Here is a 20,086-nt window from a genome sequence, read left to right on the forward strand (position 1 = left end):
TCTTGATGTTTGAAGACCGGTGTACTGAAGATATCTGACTGAAAGGCGCTGACAGAGCTGCCTCGGTGAAGTTTGAGAAGTGACGCACCTCTTTGGACCACAGCGCTGACACAATATCCATCAACTTGAACTACTACAGCCAAAACAAGCGGTCACATAGTAATTCCTTCTATACAACTTTCGTAAACAGCTTCACCAAAAACCCCCACACAAATCTGACTGTTAATGCTGAAGAGTGGAAATAAAAGGTTGAACAAAATAACAGAAGTAATTGTTGGGGTTTGAAAAGATGAGTCTAGTATTGCCACTGAAAGCAGAATTCCCTCCGAAAAGAAGGTCAAATTTGATTAGATAGGTTAGTTTATTTGTGAAGAGCTATAGGTATAGCAGTACACCGCCTACTGCTTGAGCTGACAGCTTGATCTACCTCGGGTCCGCATGTCTTAGCCCACACTACAATATCAGGCAGCGCTGCCTGGATTAGCGGGCAGCAAGACCCTCGAGAGTTCGACTCCTGGTCTTCTGCCCTCAGTCAATCTCTGGTTACGAGAAGACATTCTGCCTTTGCCAAGGAGCCATTTCTTCTCCTAACTGCTGCTCTGCTCACATAAAGTGCTGTTAGAGTTCTGAGAGATGGGAAGGGGCATGTTTGATGGAGAAACAGGGCATGGGTCTTCACAGTCGGTGAGTTCTCCATCCCTCTCGCAAATAACTGTCATGGGGCTGCTGAGGATCCGGCTGCGGGCGTTGTACTTGCTGCTGGCGGCAGAGGGCGGTGTGCGGGATCGGCCGTACTTCGGCCCGATTAATGACGGGGATGTTGAGAACATTCCCTCGTTGCGCGCCCAGTCCTCAGACGCCCTTTTGTTCCGGCCTGGAGAAGAGCAGGGGCTCTCGCCCGTCGGAGATGCTGGATCGAGCGAGGAGTCGAGAGAGCGAGTCCTCTGAAAGCGCGGGTCGGTGCTGCGCAGCATCTCGGCGGCAGACATGCGGAAGCTGGTCTCGGAGCGACTGCCTTTCTTCAGCAGGAGGGCCTTGAAGGTGTCGCTGCTGGTCGGGGATTTGCGCAGGCTACGCTGTATGGAGCTTGTTTGCCGTGGCAGGGAGGAGGTCGAACCGGGGGCCATTCCTGTGGGGGTGACTGGTGGGGATAGAGGACCTCGTGAACGCTCCTCTTCAGATTCCTTGCGCCCCAGGACCTTCCGCTTCGACCTGGAGACAAAAGTAAAATAACGTCAAGTAAATTGTTTTGTAAAACCAGATATTAAGCCATTTAAACCAAAGTACTAGGGATGCACAATATATTAGTACCGTATCTGTAAAAGAAATAATGAAGTATCAGCTCAAGCTTATATTAGTTAGCAGTAGGCTGCAGAGAATCCGCTTATAAACAAAAATCAAACTTGTGTTTGATTTAAACTATTATTTAGAGAATAATATGTCAGAGTTGCCGGCACAAATGTTTAACTAAAATGCTTCACTTCAATTAACAACTAATCTAACTACTCCTGAAGCTGAACGTCCTGAAAAAGATTCAATTCAATTTTAGTGATTAATTTTTTCAGTCTTGATGAGCCTATCCCCTTCATTGATTTCTGTTCCACTTTCTCATTAAACTCCACTAGCCCCCAGCAAACCAAAACCTCACTGCAAAATTGGAAAAACAGGAATATCTTAATGCAGTATATAAATAGCAGGAGTAGGGGGGTGGGGGGTGTTTGCTTAATACAAATTCAGTCCTTTAAAAGCCAAACCAAAGAGGAATACTGCAAGCATAGCAACTTTATGGAAGTGCAGACATAATGGAAGCCTAATCAACAAAGCAAACTGGGCAAAATGCCCCGCATCACTTTAACCAAGAGGGCTGTTCATTCATCCCACCAGTAGGGGGACCTTGGGTCAATGAAAGCTAGCATTTGTGGCCAGGATCAAATCAAATTCATTAGCATGGCATAACTGCTGCAGATTAGGGAGCGTGGGATTATCTGCGGGATGGAGCAGAAATTCATCCCACGTCTGAGATGCGCTGGGAGATTATAGAGCTAATCCCACCCTAGCATCACCACGAGAGGAATACGCCAACAGCTAATTACTTGCCAGACCGCACCTCGTATGTTGGGGGGTGTTCATGTTCAACTGGTCCAGGCTGAACGAAAGAGAAGGAAAAGGAGGATGGGAGGGATCAGGAAAGGAAAAGGAGGAAGAGAATGACAGATATGACAAGAGAGTGGGAAAATGACAAAGGATGTGGAAGCAAGAATTGAAGTGTCAGAGATGCAATATCTAAAACAAAAACAAAAAATCCATTGAAAACCCCCCATCTAAATAAATAAAAAAAGCTCTTTCAAAAATAAATATCTAAAAATAATACAATTAGTTTTAAGATTAAAATTAGACCATAGGATTTCATTCTATGCTTCATTTCTGAGGTTTATGCATAAAACAGACAAAAAACTAATTGCAGAGGTAAAATGGTAAACTTATTTTAAGATCCAACAGTTTGGGAGGGCCTTTTTTTCTCCAGCATGAACAAGGTTCATGAAGAAATGATTAACCAAGTCTGGTGTGAATCTGAACCACGCTTAACATCTTTGAGATGAATTGGTACACAGACTGTGAGCCAGACCCCATCACCCAACAAGTTATTCCAGTTCGGACTCCGTAAACTACTTCATTATGGACTTTGCTTTGTGTGCCAGAGACATTGTCCTTCTGGAACAGAAAAAGACCCCCCAAAACGATTGCAACAAAGGATTTTAGAATGTCATCTGTGCTGTAACATTGGCTTGTCTTCACTGGAATTAATGGAATATGCACATGGCTTCCACGTCATACTGTTGATCATTTCGTTCTATAATATGTCATTTTGTTCTTCAAGTAAATAATCTAGTTTTAAGCATGCTTATATATTTTTAACCAGAAAACAAGAAAAATACAGATTTTGTTTTTTGCAGTAAAGTCCTTCAAAACACATTAGGTCAATTCTTGAGAGAAATGCTGTATACATTGTGGTTGCAATCTAGCTTTCACTCCAGCTTTTTTATTTGATTCATTCATCTAAAGCTCAGTGTTATGAGAGTGACATCAGCCAAACCGCAGGATTTACTGAGCACATATAGCATCTGGTGCACTGTCACACAACATCTAAACTGGTCTTCCATTTCAAGGATATCTTTTACTCTAATATCTGTGTGAGATTGCAGCAGACCAGAGCATAAGGAAGAGCAAAGCCGCACACACACACACACACAGTAGAAGAGGAAACCAAATCCTCTAGAATGAATTTGTGTGATGTGCTAAAGAACTTCAAAAACCTGCACATTACACGTGACTATGGAAGAGCCTGCATACGTAATACGTCTGTGTGAACAACATAATGAATTTTAAATAATGCCCCATACGGTAAGCAACAGAGGCACATTTTCACGTGACTGCAGTAAGGCTATGAGTTTTATGACTGAATTAGAAGAGAGTGCATGTTTCTTTAACACAGCCAAATGTACATGAGCATCCAGTGGAGTAATACATCAGCCTGTGGCATTTCTCAATCTGACAGACAGAGACCACAGAAGCCCTACTCTTTACAGGCTGCTTTCCTTCCACGCTCTATCTTTGATGAATGTATCTGCGATTGGATAGGACAGCCCACTTTGAAGTTATGAGTTGCGGTTTATGGGAGGTGGGAAGGATGGAGTGAAAAGGAAGTAGATGAGACTGGGAAAAGGATACCAGCAAAGTATTTGGGAATTTACCTGTGAATGGCAGCAAAGAGGTCCTCTGTGGTGCGGGGCCGTGTGGGGGTCACCATGTCCCCACCGCTGTCGGCGTTGATGCTGGGAGATTGAGCGACGTCCAACTTGCTGGACTCAAACACCTCACCTGGTAGGACATTCATTTATTAAATTCATATAATAGAGGATATATTCAATTTCCTGAAATAAATCAATATATAAAAATATATATAAATTGCATAGTATTATTATAAGCATTGCGCTTATACCAAGGTCATGGGTTTGACTCCTTGAATGCAATTGACTTCAATTTATATAAAAGCGTCTGCCAGATGCATAAGTGTAATGATGATAATAAACTTCAAAGGCAGAGCCTAATGACCTGAAAATAAATGAACACACTGCAAACAGGACCCAGCTGACAAACAGATACTGTCATTCTAGAACTCAATATTATGTCAAAATGCATAGGCATGTTTGGACAAACTTGTCCAAAAAACAAACAAACAAAAATAAAGCAGAGAGGAAAATCTATGTAGATAAACACTGGTAGAGCTTGAATGGTTTTATATAAAATATCAGAAAACATCAGATTTTAAAAGACTGTCAATCAAAATCCTACATTTCATATAAGTACCAAGACACATCCTAGAGCCATCGATAAATCCAAGAACACACGTATACTTCACACTGTTAAAAAAAAACACATGAAGACAGTAAAAAGCTTTATGTTTAATATTGTCTTACATTGTTATGGTCGTATCCACCTTCCCAGAGTTCAGTTGCTCTGCTCTGCTCTCCTCTCATCTCACATCTGCACTTGCCTGAGACACTGAGGGTGATCTCACGTTACGCGCTCTCTTCCATACCCCTCCCTCACTTCTCTCCTCCTTTACCCAGTGTCAGCTCCACCCCCCGCCCCATCCTGTTTAAACGGCTTTCCCTAAGGAATGCTGTCCCATTCTATCCTGACCCTGACTAGACACTGTAACACTGGTGACGTTGAGAGAGAGATTTTCTCTTTTGCTCTATGCTGTAATAATTGTATAAATTTAAGAGAAACACCTATAAACGTCAATATGTATACTGAACACTCATTAAATACACTGCTTTAATTACCATATTCAAGAGTTGTCTTTGTATAGTTGTTGTCAGTACTCTTAATATTCATTATTCAGAATGTATATTATTTAGAATATTTAAATATTTATTTTTATTTTATATTTATTTATTTATTTTATTACCTGCAACTTAATTTATCTGCTTATTTCCTTATTTACCTGATGTTTCAGAAATATTATAGAGTTGTGTAACATGCATTCAAAACTGGTGAGGGAATCTATAAATGAAACAATGAAAAACAAAAGGATAAGAGAGAATGGTAAAACAGGAGAGAATGAGAAAAGGACGAGAGAATCAGAAGTCAAAGGGACAGATGGTGGAAGGGGAGTGGTTGCTGAATGAATACAGTGAAAGACTTGGGGAAAGAGACAGAGAGAAGTAAAACTAAATAAGTACTAAATCCAAAGTGATGTCCAATTCTAAGCCCTGACACACTCATGGTAGAGGTGAGCAAAATCAGCCACTTCTTGCCTTAAATGCATGTATAATACACAAGTTTTTTTCTTGACAATGCTGTTTTAATACAAGCTGAAGTGCTAATGTGCATCACCTTGTTCCTATTATCTCTCTTTATGTCATTTAAAGCTTGGAATCACGTCACCCAATAGTGCCTCTGACTCTTTAAAAAGGTCTGCGTATTTAAAATTGTATGATTTTGTGTCATCCAGTTTTATAAATGATCTCCACTGAGTAAAATGAGAAAAATCTAACTCACCACTTTCATCATCTTTAGATCCAAAAGATTCTGTGCTGCTGGTTACATCTTCATCATCTCCCTCTTCTCCATCCTTTCCTTCAATGGTACCCATGTCTGCATCAATAATGATGGTACCAGAAGTCTGGGAGAATTCCTGAGCTTCACAATTTGTGGAAGAAATGTCTCTTATCTCCTCAGGAGGAACAGAAATTCCAATGCTATCCTTCTCAGTTGTCTCTTCCTGTTCTGGCACAGGTGTGGGGTCCAGACCTTCAGGCGTAGTTGTAGAGATGTTAACGTCATTTTGAGCACTCAGCAAATCACTGACATGATCCACTGATGAAAAGGTGAGAGAAAACATGGGCTTTTTGGAAACCGCAGGAGGCTTTTTCTTGGGTGTGGTGTTTTGTGGTGTTTTTGCAGGTGATGAGAGGGCAGGCTCCAAACCATCTACTTCAGTGGTGGCCTTAACCTCGTCAAGATCTATGGACCCATTTGTGAGGCAGGATGTTGGTTCAGAAATTGATTTTACACCACAGTCAGGTTGTGCTTCAACATGGCTATCCTGGCTATGCTGGATGGAGAGTTTTTTCTCTGGAGATGATGGCCTTAAATTAGGAGGTATTGAAGAAACCTGAGGAACTGTGGGATGCCGTAGTTTGAGAGGCTTCTCTGTTGTTTGGGGTCTGGCCAACTGATTAACTTCATTGTTTTTTGGCCGCTTTGGTGGCCGAAGTTGCACACTCTGAAGGGCAAATGGGGTGATCAGAGGCAAGCCAACCTTACTAGGCTGCTCAGAGTGAGGCGACACTGTTCTTCTTTCTGAGTTCACTGGTTTTAGGCTACCCTTAATTTCCTTCAAACAAGTAGAAGAAGGTGTAGGTGGTGTCATGCTGGATAGGAGTTGATTTTGGGGTGGAGAATAAGCAGGGATGGGGGAACAAGCAGGCAGTGGTGGTGGTGGAGGAGGTGGTGGAGGGCTGAAAGAACTATTGAGGCCCGACAAGGCAGAGTCTATCAACACTTCTGGAGGTGGAGGCGGTGGAAATTCGGGGGAAGAATTGATGTAAGGAGGGCTCATGGATGCTTGTTGAGTGGGGGTGGTGGGTAAAGCAGGTGGCGGAGGAGGAAAAATCTGGTCTGCAGTGCACACAGGGCTGGAAGGCGCAAGGGGAGGAGGAAAGGACGGAGCATTGAAAGGTATAAGAGCCACAGGGGCAGCTGGAAGCGGAGGTGGAGGAGGAATATTGTTCCTGTTGGAATCAGAGGTGTTAGAGGAAAGAGAGGTGGAAGAAGAGGATATGGACACAGATGAGAGCAAGGATGACTTTCTTTCAGGCACTCTGGGTTTGGGCTTGCTGCCTGATGGGGACATGCATCTCATAAAAGAGGGGACGGGAGTGCCAGCTGTTGGAGTGTTGGATTGACTTGAGTATCCACTTGATGGAGAAGTCAACCGATGTACCCTGTCTGGCGATGAGGTGCCTGTTCTGGGCTTTACACTTCCTTCCTGAGCAGGAGGAAGAGTAGCCTGGTTACCATTGTGGAGGCTTCTTCCATTTACCATCTCAACCACTTGTCCAGCAGAAAGTGAATTGGTGCATGGTGACTGTGTTTGATCTCCAGATGGACGAGGATAATCCATGTAGTAGCCCCAAGAGTCTGCATAATCAGAACGGAGGCTACTAGTGTCACTATGAGAAGGTGTGACATGACAGATGGAGTACACATGAGCCATCCCTCCTGCAGATACACCACTGCTGCCTGCACTGATGCTGCTCTGGCTCCTGGGACGAAGCATCCAGGGGTCCTCATAGTCACTACAAGGACTGTGAGATGGTGAGGTGGAGGACCCTTTGCCTTTCAGCCCATTCTGAAGTGACTGTTGGAGTGTGGCAATTAGTGACTCATTGAGAAGAGAACCATTGCGAATATCTGACCCTCCAATATTGGCAGTAGGGGAGCTGGTTTTCTTAGGTTTTCGTCGTAGGGAGTCTGTCCGTGCTGGTGGAAGAGGTGGTTTTTTAGGCTTGCGTAGAGAGATGGAGCGTGACAGTGAGTGGTCACTGTACAAGCTGGTTCTGTCTTCTTGCTGACCCAGGCACTCGTACATACTGTGTCTTGCTGCTCTTCCTCCTATACCATGACCATGGCCACTACCCTGGCTCCTTGACCTAAGACCTGAATCCAGATGCATGGAAGTGTAGTAGCCATCATTGTCCATTGAGTAGAGTGAACTAGAGTCTGTGCCTTTTGAGGAGCGTTCAAGGCTACTATAGAGATGATTTATAGGTGTTGAGCTGCTGGAAGTCAGTGTCCTTCTGGGCAAGACATTCTCAGGAGTGTCGTAAATCCATTGCTCGTCTGAAGACAATGTTCCTGCGGCAATGGTGCTGTGGCTGTGCAAACTACTATCAGACTGGCCAGTCTCACTGCAGGTATCCTTCATGCCTGACTCTGGTGTGTGTGATCCTGTGCCTACACTACTAGTGCTCTCACTGTTGACAGCTGAGACCATGCTAAGAGGTCTAGCTTTAGTGTATGGTGACCCAGCAAGTGGGCTCTGGCCAGGGCTTGATGTGGTGTGAAGTGCAATAACCTCAGCAGAACATGACAAAGTAGCATTAGGTATAAGGGAGGTTGAGTAGGCTGCATGTGGAGAAACTACACAGGCTGGACCTGAGACAGATCCCCACTCCTTTTGAGTACCCCTCACCTCCTGAGATTTTGGCCGGGCTTGGTTACATACCCTGGGGGCATTCCTCATGTGCACCACGGTTTCATCTACTTGTAATTTCCCAATCTGCTGAGGTGCTTTTGCAGTGGAGTCTTCTTGCCTGAAAGGGGTGCTACTGTAGAGGGGCTCTGCATTTAGAGAGACCCGTGCACCTCGTGGCAAGCTGTGAAAACGTTGGATATCATTGCCAAACTGTGGTTCCATTACAACAATAGAACTTCCAGGGGAGCTCCCATCATAGACAGAAGAGATGTTCATGGCAGAAGTGGAGATGCCGGCCATCTGAGCAGCAATTCCTTGGCCCTTCTGAGCTCGTATTCTCCTCACAGAGGGTGGGACAATTTTCACCTCCTCAGTTTGGCAGCCAGAATCTTTTGTTATAGATCGACGGAGAGTCGAATTCCTATTCATGACTCGCCCAAGTGTTGAATACTGTCCAGGGATAAACATGGACTGTGGCCGAAGCTCTCCTCCGCGCCCTTTAGCTGCTACAGAGGGGAAAAAAAGAAAGGAGACAATTATGACAAGTACTACAGCTGCTTGTTTTTCTGCTTCTCTCCCCTACATCTCTTTGTGACATCAGCTGCCAATCAGATTAACCCTCTCTATTGAGAGCTAATTAGATTATCTTGAGCCACATGTGGCATGTTGATGACTTCTGGAAACTTTGATTAAGGTTGATAACTTAATGGCTGGCACCAAATTTGTTGTCCATTCCTGAGTGTCACTGAGAGTTTGCACTAAGTCAATGATCTTAGTAAGCTGGTGCTCGAAGGAGGACAGGCAGATGGTCTAGCAGTACCACAACACTCTCTCACACAAACCACACATCTTTATGGGCTTATGCATGCAAACACATTTCTAGTGTTTAGTTGAAAACCACAGGCTGTTAATGTATAACGCCTCCTGTTACCATAATACACACACAGCAAAGTGCAACCTTGCATCTTCTTAATGTCACGCTCAATGTTAGAGAATAAATTACCATACAAGAGTAATCATGACATTCTAACTGCCAGACAGAAACGTGTCTTAAAAGCATTTCTATCAGATCAGCTTAAGTTTTAGAGCCAGGGATAGGACACTGGTGCATGAAGTTAGCCCTCACCCCTGCATGTATAAACAACAGAATGGGACTTAATGCAGATTTATTGTGCATTGCTATCAGCAAAATATCTTAAAAGAGCTTGACACTCTATTTATCCCCCACACCCATCTGTTCTTGTAAAGACCTCATTAAAAGCATATCTACAAATAGCAAATACAAAGACTGATACAGAATGCCCTTTCCACAATCCCCATAATCTGGCATGAGCGCAAACAGATATGGCATTTTAACAGTATGCTAGTGTTATTGAAAATTATATGAAATTTGCTTATATACTTCCGCATAACAGAAAAAAAAAAATCCGACGAGGACTATCTGCACTATTTTTACTTATACTACATCTATTTTAACTCTCCCTTCCCCCCCCCCCTCCATTACTCTCCTGATAAAATATGAAGTGTTTTGCCAGAAGAATCTGGATAGGGGATTATGCAGTGGCTTCAGTTGGCTGCAAAGCAAAATGTGGCATGCCATCTCCAACAATGGCTCCAAATAGGAGCACTCACATACACTAACAGGAAGCAAACTAAATAGAATCAGGGACCATGACCCAGGGGAGTGGTGAGAAATGGAATGCGGGATGCAGCTGTTGGATGCTGAGATTATATAACGGAGCGTTGAGAGTATGCATGCAAGAAATCCACATTTAGGGCATGAGAGATTCTGTAATGATTAGCAAATCAATAGATGATTTGAAAATAGACGTATAAGACAGTAATTTGGAATTTATTTTGAATTGAGAAGTCAAAGAGCTCAGATTAGGATGATCCTAAGACTTCTAAAATCAATGCACAGAAATTGCATTGAGATGGGAAAGAGGCAGGGTCATGACAAACTACACTATATGGTGATGACAACTACAGTACTACATGAAGATGACTACACAGTCATCTAAATGGAAACAGGTGAGGCAGGAGCAGCAGCACAGAAAGCTGGCAAAGCCATACCATACCTAGTTCCTGTTGGACGCTGTCAGGCACCCCTGAAATAGTCTTTCTTCGCTTAACCTTCTTGGGCCGGCGGACCAGAGTGTCAGTGTTTATTAGGGAGCGGCGAATGCTGGCCTGCCTGTCAAACGTCTCCCCTGGAGACCAGTTGACGAGGGCAGACAGGCAAAAGGGCCAGTTAGTAACATACATGCATCACACACGCAGAGCACACACACATACGGATAGTGTACCAGTAAACTTTCAAGCAGAGCCACACATTCTGCATAAGCGAAATAGTGTGAAAACCAGGCTAAAATGAGAAAAAAGACAAAAACAAAACTGCATTCATATCTACACTCATGTTTTAAGTGTGTCTGTGCTTAAGTGTGTCTGTGTCAAGAAAGCAAGTAGCTATATGTTACAAAATACAGAAATTCCAGAAACAGCCATTAAAACCACCCATCTTGTTCAAATATTAAACCTTAATATTGGGTGCTGACTGATTTAAGTAATTCAGTTGACAATATATGCAAATACTGCGTTTGCCTTTGCCTGGCAGTATAGTGGTTACGACTCTGATCTGTTGTACACTAATGGGAATTCTATCTAAATACAAAGATCTTCCTCTATACGTAGTATATGAAGAGGAAACCCCTGGTTTGAAATATATCATTAGAAACAGTATTTTATATAAAAGCACTTTTGTGCTGCAAGATGTGCTGTAGCACTGCAAAAGCAAGGGAACCCCAGAGACTGGGCACCGTTGACTAAGCCTCAGCACGCTGGGATGCCTGACTAAGTCACGGAGCTGACAGACTGAATTAGTGTGTGGTGTGTATTTGTGAGTGCTTTATAGTTTAATACAGCTTCTTCCTGAGTCATAGTGAAGTTCAGAATTATTTAAAGGGATTGGACATAGAGAGCTTATTCTGTCTGAAGAAGACTAGTAGGAAAGACTGTTCTTTTGGATTAGTTGTTCATAGTGATGCACAGCTGAATTTATGCATCGGCAGGGAGACTGAATGCTCAAACAGATGACTCTCAAAGGTCAAAGAGATAGAAGGAAATGACAGAACTGTTAATATGAGAACTGTTAATACACTCAGACACATTCATGTTAGATCCATCCATGTGGTTATACATCCAGAACAGGCGGTATGTAGTGATCATGCATGCAGTGCTCAAATGTTAGGTACAGACAAATCAGTTAGGAATGATTTATGAGGAATTACAAATAAATTCCAGTTACAATTTCTAAGATTTTAATGAAAGATCCACATGAAAGTAATGTAACATAACACAGACCAACAATTTGAATTCTAGACTGACAAACATAGGGACTCATCGGAGACACAACATGAAAGTGACATTTTGTAACGTTTCTACAGTGCTGGCATGTTTGACTGACAGTTGATGGGATATATTTCTTACCTGTGACATCGATGGGGACAATATCTGTGAGAACAGCCTTAGCCTGCTGCCTCATCTTCTCTTCTGGAGTGGGCAGGGGCGGGGCTTTGGACCATGACATTTGTCCATCAACCTCAACACCCTCCTCCTGTGCGGGACTTTGTGCTCTCATTTGGCAGGAGTCTTTCTCTTCCTCTCCTGAAGATGCTGTAGACTGAAAAGATGTAAAAAATACAGTGAGTTTCATGACTGCAGTAGGCTAATAGAGATAAGTAAACAGAAAATGTTGGAGTAGTAAACTAGTAGGGCATTAATATTCAGACTCAGAGCTGCTACACCCCTTATTTCTCTTTAGCTTTAGTCAATGGTTGTTTAAGGATTGTGTGCCCCAACTTATAGGAGCTCCGGGAGTATACAGAGTGTTTTCACGGGCAACTGACCATCAAACCACACACACATAAACACACTGAGAAACTAGAATAGAGACAATAAGAATAGAGAACGGGAGCAGAGAGAGGGGGAAAACCAGCGAGGCGTTAAAACTCTGTTCACGCATTGTGATTCTGAAATGGGAACGCCGTTCGCAGAGTTACAAGTGGACCATCTGAAGTTTCAATCCAACACCTGGGCCTCCCTCAGCCTCCCAAACAAACCGAACATAATTAAACCATACACTACATTTAATTATACATCCAGGTCACTACCAATAGTCAAAAACCTATTCACAACTGCCTGAGGTATTGTTTTTTGTTTCAACATTTTATTACCTGTCCTGCCTCTGTCAGAGTGGATTGACTTTCAGTGTGAAATAAAGAGTATTACGAATACATCACATTTTACAAGTGACCAATTCTTATCATCAAATGTTTGAATGACAGCTGACCTTGATTTGCACAAAAAAGGAAGACAACTTAAGAATAGTTTCTTTGTTCTGAAAATAAAACTTTTCTCTTTCTTTGTAACCCCATAGTTCTTTAAAACTTTATAACTGGCCAATCAGTGGCGGTTCTACATTGAATCACACCCTGGGCGAGACCCCCTTCGAGCGCCCCCCACCCCACCACCACCACCACCACCACCAAACCCAAACCCCCCCCCACAACAATAAAATCACATACCGTTCATTTGAAAAACACAGTAAGAGAATCCAGTTATTTTGCTATATTAATCTAACTTTCAGGGAGGAACCATTAGCTCATTGGTTACTGCCTCGAATTCTATGCATGGCACACTTTTAGTTATGACTTGTTAAACTATACTTTGTCACCAAATAGAGTTTTTAAAAGTGAAAGTGGCCGAGAGCTACTTATGTAGTAACACAATACTTATCTCTTAAATAATTTCTAATAACTCTAATATTAACAACTATCCAAACTGTTTTAGACCTAAAATAGCTTTTGTAGGCCTATGTCACTCTTAAATGTCAGAGAAAAGGACAGAATCAGAGATTATTTTTTAATTATAATTTGCATATTATAGGCTACTGTAAAAAAACATAATTATAGTTGATTTTAGTTGATCATTATGAAAATTATTTTCATTTCATGAATATAGTGACCAAAATGTTCATGGTTAAACACAGAATCTTGTTCAAAAAGTAGGCCTAATACACAATGAAATCAATTCACCAAGTTAATAACATTAAAGATGAAGGCCAAATTTTAAAGGAGTGTCTTTTATGTTATCTACTAACATGTACACGTTCAAATAAACTTTTGACAAAAAAGGTTTTATAAAAAGATAAACCTCACATATTTCAGCCTTTAAATCATCTTTATAAAAAGAATGAGTCAATAAAGATACATTCCTGGCATTTCTAATGCACAGTATCTTATCTTTTATTATTAATAGTAAAATTCGGTCCGATTTTCCCATGGCTGTCGTTGCTATACAACCATGCACTGCGCTGACCACAACACAAAGAAGTTTTAGTAGCTAATGGATTTCCACCACAGAAAAACGCTTGCTGTAGCTCTGCTAAAAGATTTATTTACGGAGAAGAGAAAAACACCCACGTGTTTGGGTGCACCCCCATACTGAAAAGTTTAAAAAAATTCATCTCGCTTCTCCTGGAAAAAATGAGCGCGTCGCTTCAATTATGAGCGCGCTTCCCGTGCGCCTACATTTGAAATAACGACCTCGAGCGCGCAAAAGACGCGATATGTGAACGGCCCCTTGGTGAGTTAGCTCCAATCAGGAGACTCCCTTGACATCGCTTCTGTGCACGGCACCTTCTCGGCAAGCAGGGGCGCCATTGCCAATAATTTAATTGAAATGATAGAAAATAGAAAACCTTCGCGTCGCAGAGGATTTTTTTTAACTGCCCGTGCCGCCCCCCATGTAACATGGAAAAATGCCGCCCCGGGCGACAGCCCGGTTCGCCCGTGCCTAAAACCGCTACTGTGGCCAATTAAACCATAAACAAATATATTCCAGTGTTACTCTTGCCTTGATTAAAACTAAAGAAATAATAAAACAAAAATAAAATCAATACTGTGATTCTTCTGAATATTTTGTTTAGTGTTGTCAAAACTTCGGTACCAAGTCGGAGCTGAAATTGAAAAAAAATGTGACGATACCAACATTTCCCTCTAGCATTTCGAGCGCTGTTGAACGGACTAACGTTATTAGTAAACAACATTCTCTGAAACAACTTTGATTCGCACGCGCTCAACATTATGTCTCTGATTGGCCACTGTGTTCACGCGCTCAACATATATGTCTGTAATTGGCTGATCGTGTTTGACGCGCTTCACGAGCGCTTACACGAAATACACACAAGAGTGTTTGAAAGCAAGCGTCTATCAGCGGATATATTGGGGATCCGCTGATGATAGACGCCTGCTTTTTCAAACGCTCCTGTGTGCTGTAACTGTAAGCACACGGACAGGTCTATTTACAACACACAGACATAATAAATGAATAAATATATGTATTATGTATATGTTCCAACATGTGTTTGAAGCGTTGATCACTGTAGCCAATCACCGACATATATGTTGAGCTCGTGAAACACAATGGCCAATCAGAGACATGTATGTTGAGCACGTGAACACAATGGCGAATCAGAGGCGTTTAAGAATCCGTTCAACAGCGCTCAAAATGCAGATTTTAAAAATTTCAGTACGGTAGGTACTTTTGACAAAAGCTAATTTTGTTATATATTGTCACTTTAGCCTGCTCCAATAAAACAATTTAATGAATATTATTTATTTTTCAGCTACATTTAGGTTTACATTTAATTTGAAATGTTTATTATGGCATATTAATAATTTTAAGTGTCTTTCTTTTTTAGCTGTATCTAATGTGGATGAAGAGAAAAAGTTAAACAAGTTAAAAAAGTCAAAAATAAAACAAAGCAGCAAAAACTTTAAGCAGCAAACACTTTTTCTTCAGTCAGAATTATAAGGCCAGTCCAGCACTGTAACCTGAGTTAACCTCATCCCAGTGGGCTGGGAAAGCAGGTCTAGGGTGGTGAAGGAGGTTAAAAGGGCATGAGATCCTTTAGGGTGGGCCGGGGGCAGCAGGAGGACAAAAGGACCCCCGAATCTTTGCTTTTACTGTGTTTGACCTTTCCAGGGCCCCTGAACGCAGTGTGATGAGGAGCAATGAAGAAAGGATGGAGAATGAGGGCAAGGGTATGGTGTGCTATAAACAAAACCGCATGATTTCTTGCTAAAAACGTTTATGAGTGTCCTATTGAATCCGTTCAATCCCCTTACTTTCAAACCTGTCTTCAATGCTCATAAGCTAAACAGCAGCTTTCTAAATCGCAATATCTCAGTAAATAACTATTTTAACACATTGTGAATAATAGTTTAATTAGAGTGTCATTCTCCTGAGGTTCAGCTCTCATAATGGGGCCACACATGGCTGACAACATTAATGAAGCCAGCAGAGATACTGAAGAACTGAGGCGGGAACTCGGAACATGTGGGAAGCTGTGATTCAGTACCCAGAAGCCCATCTGCAGGCAGACACTCTCTCCAGCAGAGGGCAGACAAATCCCACAGGGTGCTACACAGTCAGCTTTCTGATCTGATTTGATAACAGATCACTCTTTTTATTAATTAATTATTTTTACAGCCAATAACCAATATGGTGGCAAATATTGAAAACCTATACTAACAAAAAAATTCCTTTACATTACGTGAATTCATCTAAAAAAAAAAAAAAAAAAAAAAAAAAAATCAGGCCTCAGAAATGTTTTAGCACATTTAAAAAAACGTGGCATAGGAAAAAGAGTATAGGGAAAAAACTATATATGAAGTGCATAATAATAATAATCATTATTATATAATATGCAGATACATAATTATATGATTATTATTACATAGAATTCAATCTGTTTAAAATATCAAGTCAACATCAATAACCAGAACAACACACAAAAAAAAGCAAAATATGGTCTACATATGGTCTCTGATATTTTGTTAAATAGGCCTACTTTTTTATCAGCGTCATCCCCTTCGATGTCCTCGTCCTCGTGTTGCGAGTTTGAGGAGCCTGAGAAGGTGGGTCCCTGTGAGTAGTACTGTGAGCTGCGGAAACCATCTTTCCTCAGTTTATCACATTCTGTGGGAACAGAGCAGAAAGAGCAGAAACATCAGGACCAGCCCGAAAGGAAGTTTTTAGGAACTTTCAAACATGAATTGAAGTATAGAAGCAGATTTAGCTCCCTCTAGTGGTTTGAGAGAGAAATGACCATTTGTAGGTCTTCATGAAAATGACGAATGATGCAAATTATCTGATCCAACTAATAATAAGATAATTTAATTCAAGTTTATGTTTAGCAGCACCTTTACAAAAGATATTCCGGTTGAGAGAGAACTAGAGATTAGAAAAGAGTAGTAGACTGAGATCTGTTCTGCTCTGTATGTGTGTCTGTGTGACAGACTGCATCATGCTGACTTTCTAAGCTAACTGTTGCAGATGGCAGCTCCATCCCTTTGGCACACATCCCACAATCCCTTCAGTCATTCAGTCAAGTGAATCCAGCAGTCTCTCTGCTGACAAAAAAGTAATGCTCATCTGCTTTCATTACTTCCTGATGTTTGTTTTATGACACTTCACTGCAGCTGTGCGATGCACTCCATTAAATAGCTGAAGTGTGCAATTTATGTGCCACTGACGGCAACAAACCAAATTGCTAAAATATTGACTTGTTTTGCAAAGTTTTCACAAACTACTCCCTTATCCGCCAATGGTCAGAAAACAAAATCTCATAATTGCTTTGTCGGGCTGGCCGAGATGCTCAAACAGAGCCATAGTGTTTACAATTTTGGAGAAATCAGAGTGGCTTACTTATTGGCTGTCTTTGCATATTAAACTGAAAATAGGGAAAAATATTTAACATAAAAATTGCACTCGTCAGCTTTAAAAAATGCCATAGATGGGCAAAAAGAATCAAACCACATATTTGCACAAGAGCAATGCACATAGGAGACAAATCAAGAGTCTAAAATGACTAAAACAGCCAGACTGTTAAAATGTCTTCCTCTAATTCTCCAAAGCCACTATTTATTTTGTTTGCTAATCCTTTACGGTTTCCTTCAACACCTATCCATCAGCTAAGACTTTAAATAGAGACGAGCAGGTTTACAAACGCTTTTTAACCTGTCATTAAACATTCAAGACACCTGTGAACTTCCTCTGATCTACATGTGCCTAGTGTTGTTTGTCTTGGCAGAATAAGCCTGTTTAAGCACTAAGACAAGAGTTCTTTTCCTAACCAAAGAGAGACTGCCAGGAAAGAAAAGACATAACAAGTGAATGGGAAGAATAAACAGCATTGGGAAAAGTGTTTGATGGTGCAGCTCTACCTGTCCTCATGTCCTCTAGTCTTCCTCTCTGCCATCTGAAGGCTTGAGGTCTCTAATAGAGTAATATGAGCTACACACCTGTGCCTGTATAATTAATCAGGCTTCACATCAGCCACCTGCACTGTTAGACCAGTCTTGAGAATCTGCTAATTGAACCTTGCTCTGAGCTGTACTGTTGAATCGACCCCTGGACGTCACCAACAGGCCGTTTCACAGGTGTCCAGTGTGCACTTTAGAACAACGAGTGACATCGTGGGCACGGTCACCTGCTGCCCGGTGTGTTTGTTCCCATAGCAATGCTGATCTCATGAGAACTGCAGCAGGTTTGAGGTTGATTCTGGCGTGTGCGGCTCATACCTCTGAGAGCTGTTTTCAAGTTAACTTTGGCTTGGCGGTGCAGGTCTTCCACGCAGGCCGGTCTGGAGCCCGGCAGAAAGACGTTCTCCTGCTGGTGCCATGGAGCCGTGTAGTGCACAGTCCACTTTTTCTCTTCATCCAGATTAGATACAGCTAAAAAAGAAAGACACTTAAAATGATTAATATGCCATAATAAACATTTCAAATTACCTAAGTGTAGCTGTTTATTCTAGCAAAACTCAACGCAACGCATCCACGTTTTGCCAAATGCATGTAATAGCCGCCAAATGTGTCCATTTGTGGACTCACCGTGAGTCAAAACAGAGCTCTTTTTGTTTTAAACTCTGCTACACTTTTAACTGAGTCAGTGAACCCTAAAAACTGGAACCAAAGAGTGACCCAAAGTGAACAGGAAGGCCAGTAAACTACCTAGCAGAGGTGCAAATGAGCCATGGGGAATGTTGAAGGAAAGACCCCTGGAGCTCGAACCCCCAGCTGTCCCGACAGCAAACAAACAAGAACAACAGGCTGGACGTTATAACGTGAGAGGAAGGGAAAGTAGAGGAGCAGAGGTGGGGGTTCTCTCACAGGTGCGAGGAGCTCTGTCCACAGGTGGCACTGGGCCATTAGGCCGTGATGGCCCATCATGTGAGAGCTGCCAGACTGACAAGCGGAGCCCACGGGAGGCCTTTGTCTTCATTCATGAGGCATCAGGACTTTCAATATAGAAGTGATTTCTTACTCCCTCTTCAGAGAGACTAACACATGATGATGTGTGACAGCAAATGAATCTATCAAGGGCTTCTGTGCACAGCTTCAGGTATCACTCAGGCCAAATGCCATTGCGAGAATTTCACAAAAAAGTAAAAGAAATAAAAAAAAGCCCTAGAATAATAGTGTGCAATACACTACCGTGAAAAGAGTTTTGGTTCAGTAAAAAATCTTAATGTTTTTGAAAAGCTCCTCATGAACAAATAAAGCTGCATTTATTGGATCAAAAATACAAAATGTTTTTATTTTTTTTATTTAAATCACTTTTCTATTTACAAATATCTCTCTCTCTCTCTCTCTCTATATATATATATATATATACAGTATATATATATATGAAGAGACAGTGATGATGCTAACATACAGTTGTTTGGATCTAAAGTACAATGTGAAAACAAATTATGGGCAGGGGGAAGGTGGTGGACTCGATCTCAGGGGAATCAAACCAAGTGTGAAAACATGTTCTTTTATTCCTTCTCCAGGTTTATCTCTGTTTATTAACCACAACACTGGATCTTTGAACTTATTGTTCAAATCAATGCTGGGCTTCAAAGGGACGCTTTCTCCTCAAAGGCATCATCTGTGAACGTGCAGACATCAGGCGGGACAAAGCAGTCAAACACATGGGAGGATGCAGAGGGCATTAAGTACTGTAGAAAAAGCCATTTGTAAACTGAACGACACTGATCATCAAGTGCTGAATCTCTCTGTTTAGGACATAAATGACCTGCTTAAAGTCTGTGAGAGCCACCAAACATCCAGCTTCCAAAGTGCAGAGGCATTTAGCTCTTAGCTGTGTATTATTCTGAACAAAAAAACAAATCACAGACTTGTCCATAGAACGTGTCCACAGTCGGAAATATTGATGCATTGAGTTTTCATTAAATTTGTTCTTTTGCCTAGGGTTAGTACCTAAATGTTATGTAATCATGGCTTCATAGGTATGGCAACAACAAAACAGGTCAATAATCTACCAACCAGCCAACACTGTCACATAACCAGACCAACACAGAATCAGTGCAAACAGAAATGTGTTCATTCTATCAAGAGGACCATTTGCAGGATGACAAAACCAGATTCACAAACAGCATTAAACAACCTTACTACTCTCAGTAGGAGAGATAAAAGTGAGCAAGCCCTTTGAAGTGCCTACAGTAAATATCAGATGATTCTAGAATGGGCAATACACACACACACTCGCACTCAGATAGCCCGGTCCCCAACCCATTAAACCTGTCTGTGTGCTCTCGGGGAGTGAGGAGAGCGGCAGCAGGAACAAAAACCTGCATTGTGCCCAACATCAATCTCCACATCAGCCTGAGCTCAGCACTCAGAATCAGCCTATTGAAAACTCCCATAATCCCTCTGGTCCCTCTGCTCGTACCCGCACAAAACACACACA

The 20,086-nt window shown here is 41.8% G+C and overlaps 1 protein-coding gene across 10 annotated transcripts in view; it reads right to left on the bottom strand.

The window, feature by feature from the left end:
• Positions 1-340: 340 nt before the first annotated feature.
• The window catches only part of nhsl1b (NHS-like 1b), a 116,292-nt gene continuing 96,546 nt past the window's right edge, over positions 341-20,086 (bottom strand). For 5 of the 10 annotated variants that reach the window (XM_056240066.1, XM_056240069.1, XM_056240071.1 and 2 more), the window contains exons 2-9: positions 17,914-18,066; positions 16,182-16,309; positions 11,756-11,948; positions 10,348-10,479; positions 5,569-8,775; positions 3,753-3,879; positions 2,108-2,146; positions 341-1,212 (exon numbers count right to left, since the gene is read on the bottom strand). In XM_056240066.1, the coding sequence (XP_056096041.1) occupies positions 588-1,212; positions 2,108-2,146; positions 3,753-3,879; positions 5,569-8,775; positions 10,348-10,479; positions 11,756-11,948; positions 16,182-16,309; positions 17,914-18,066 (4,604 nt within the window). In that variant the 3' untranslated portion in view covers positions 341-587. The remainder of the gene's footprint in view (positions 1,213-2,107; positions 2,147-3,752; positions 3,880-5,568; positions 8,776-10,347; positions 10,480-11,755; positions 11,949-16,181; positions 16,310-17,913; positions 18,067-20,086) is intronic. The other 5 variants (XM_056240068.1, XM_056240074.1, XM_056240067.1 and 2 more) reach the window with 2 other exon arrangements.

The sequence above is a fragment of the Rhinichthys klamathensis genome, unplaced genomic scaffold, assembly GCF_029890125.1.
Source record: "Rhinichthys klamathensis goyatoka isolate OS25496 unplaced genomic scaffold, OSU_Roscu_1.1 h1tg000579l_1, whole genome shotgun sequence".
Classification (NCBI taxonomy): domain Eukaryota; kingdom Metazoa; phylum Chordata; class Actinopteri; order Cypriniformes; family Leuciscidae; genus Rhinichthys; species Rhinichthys klamathensis.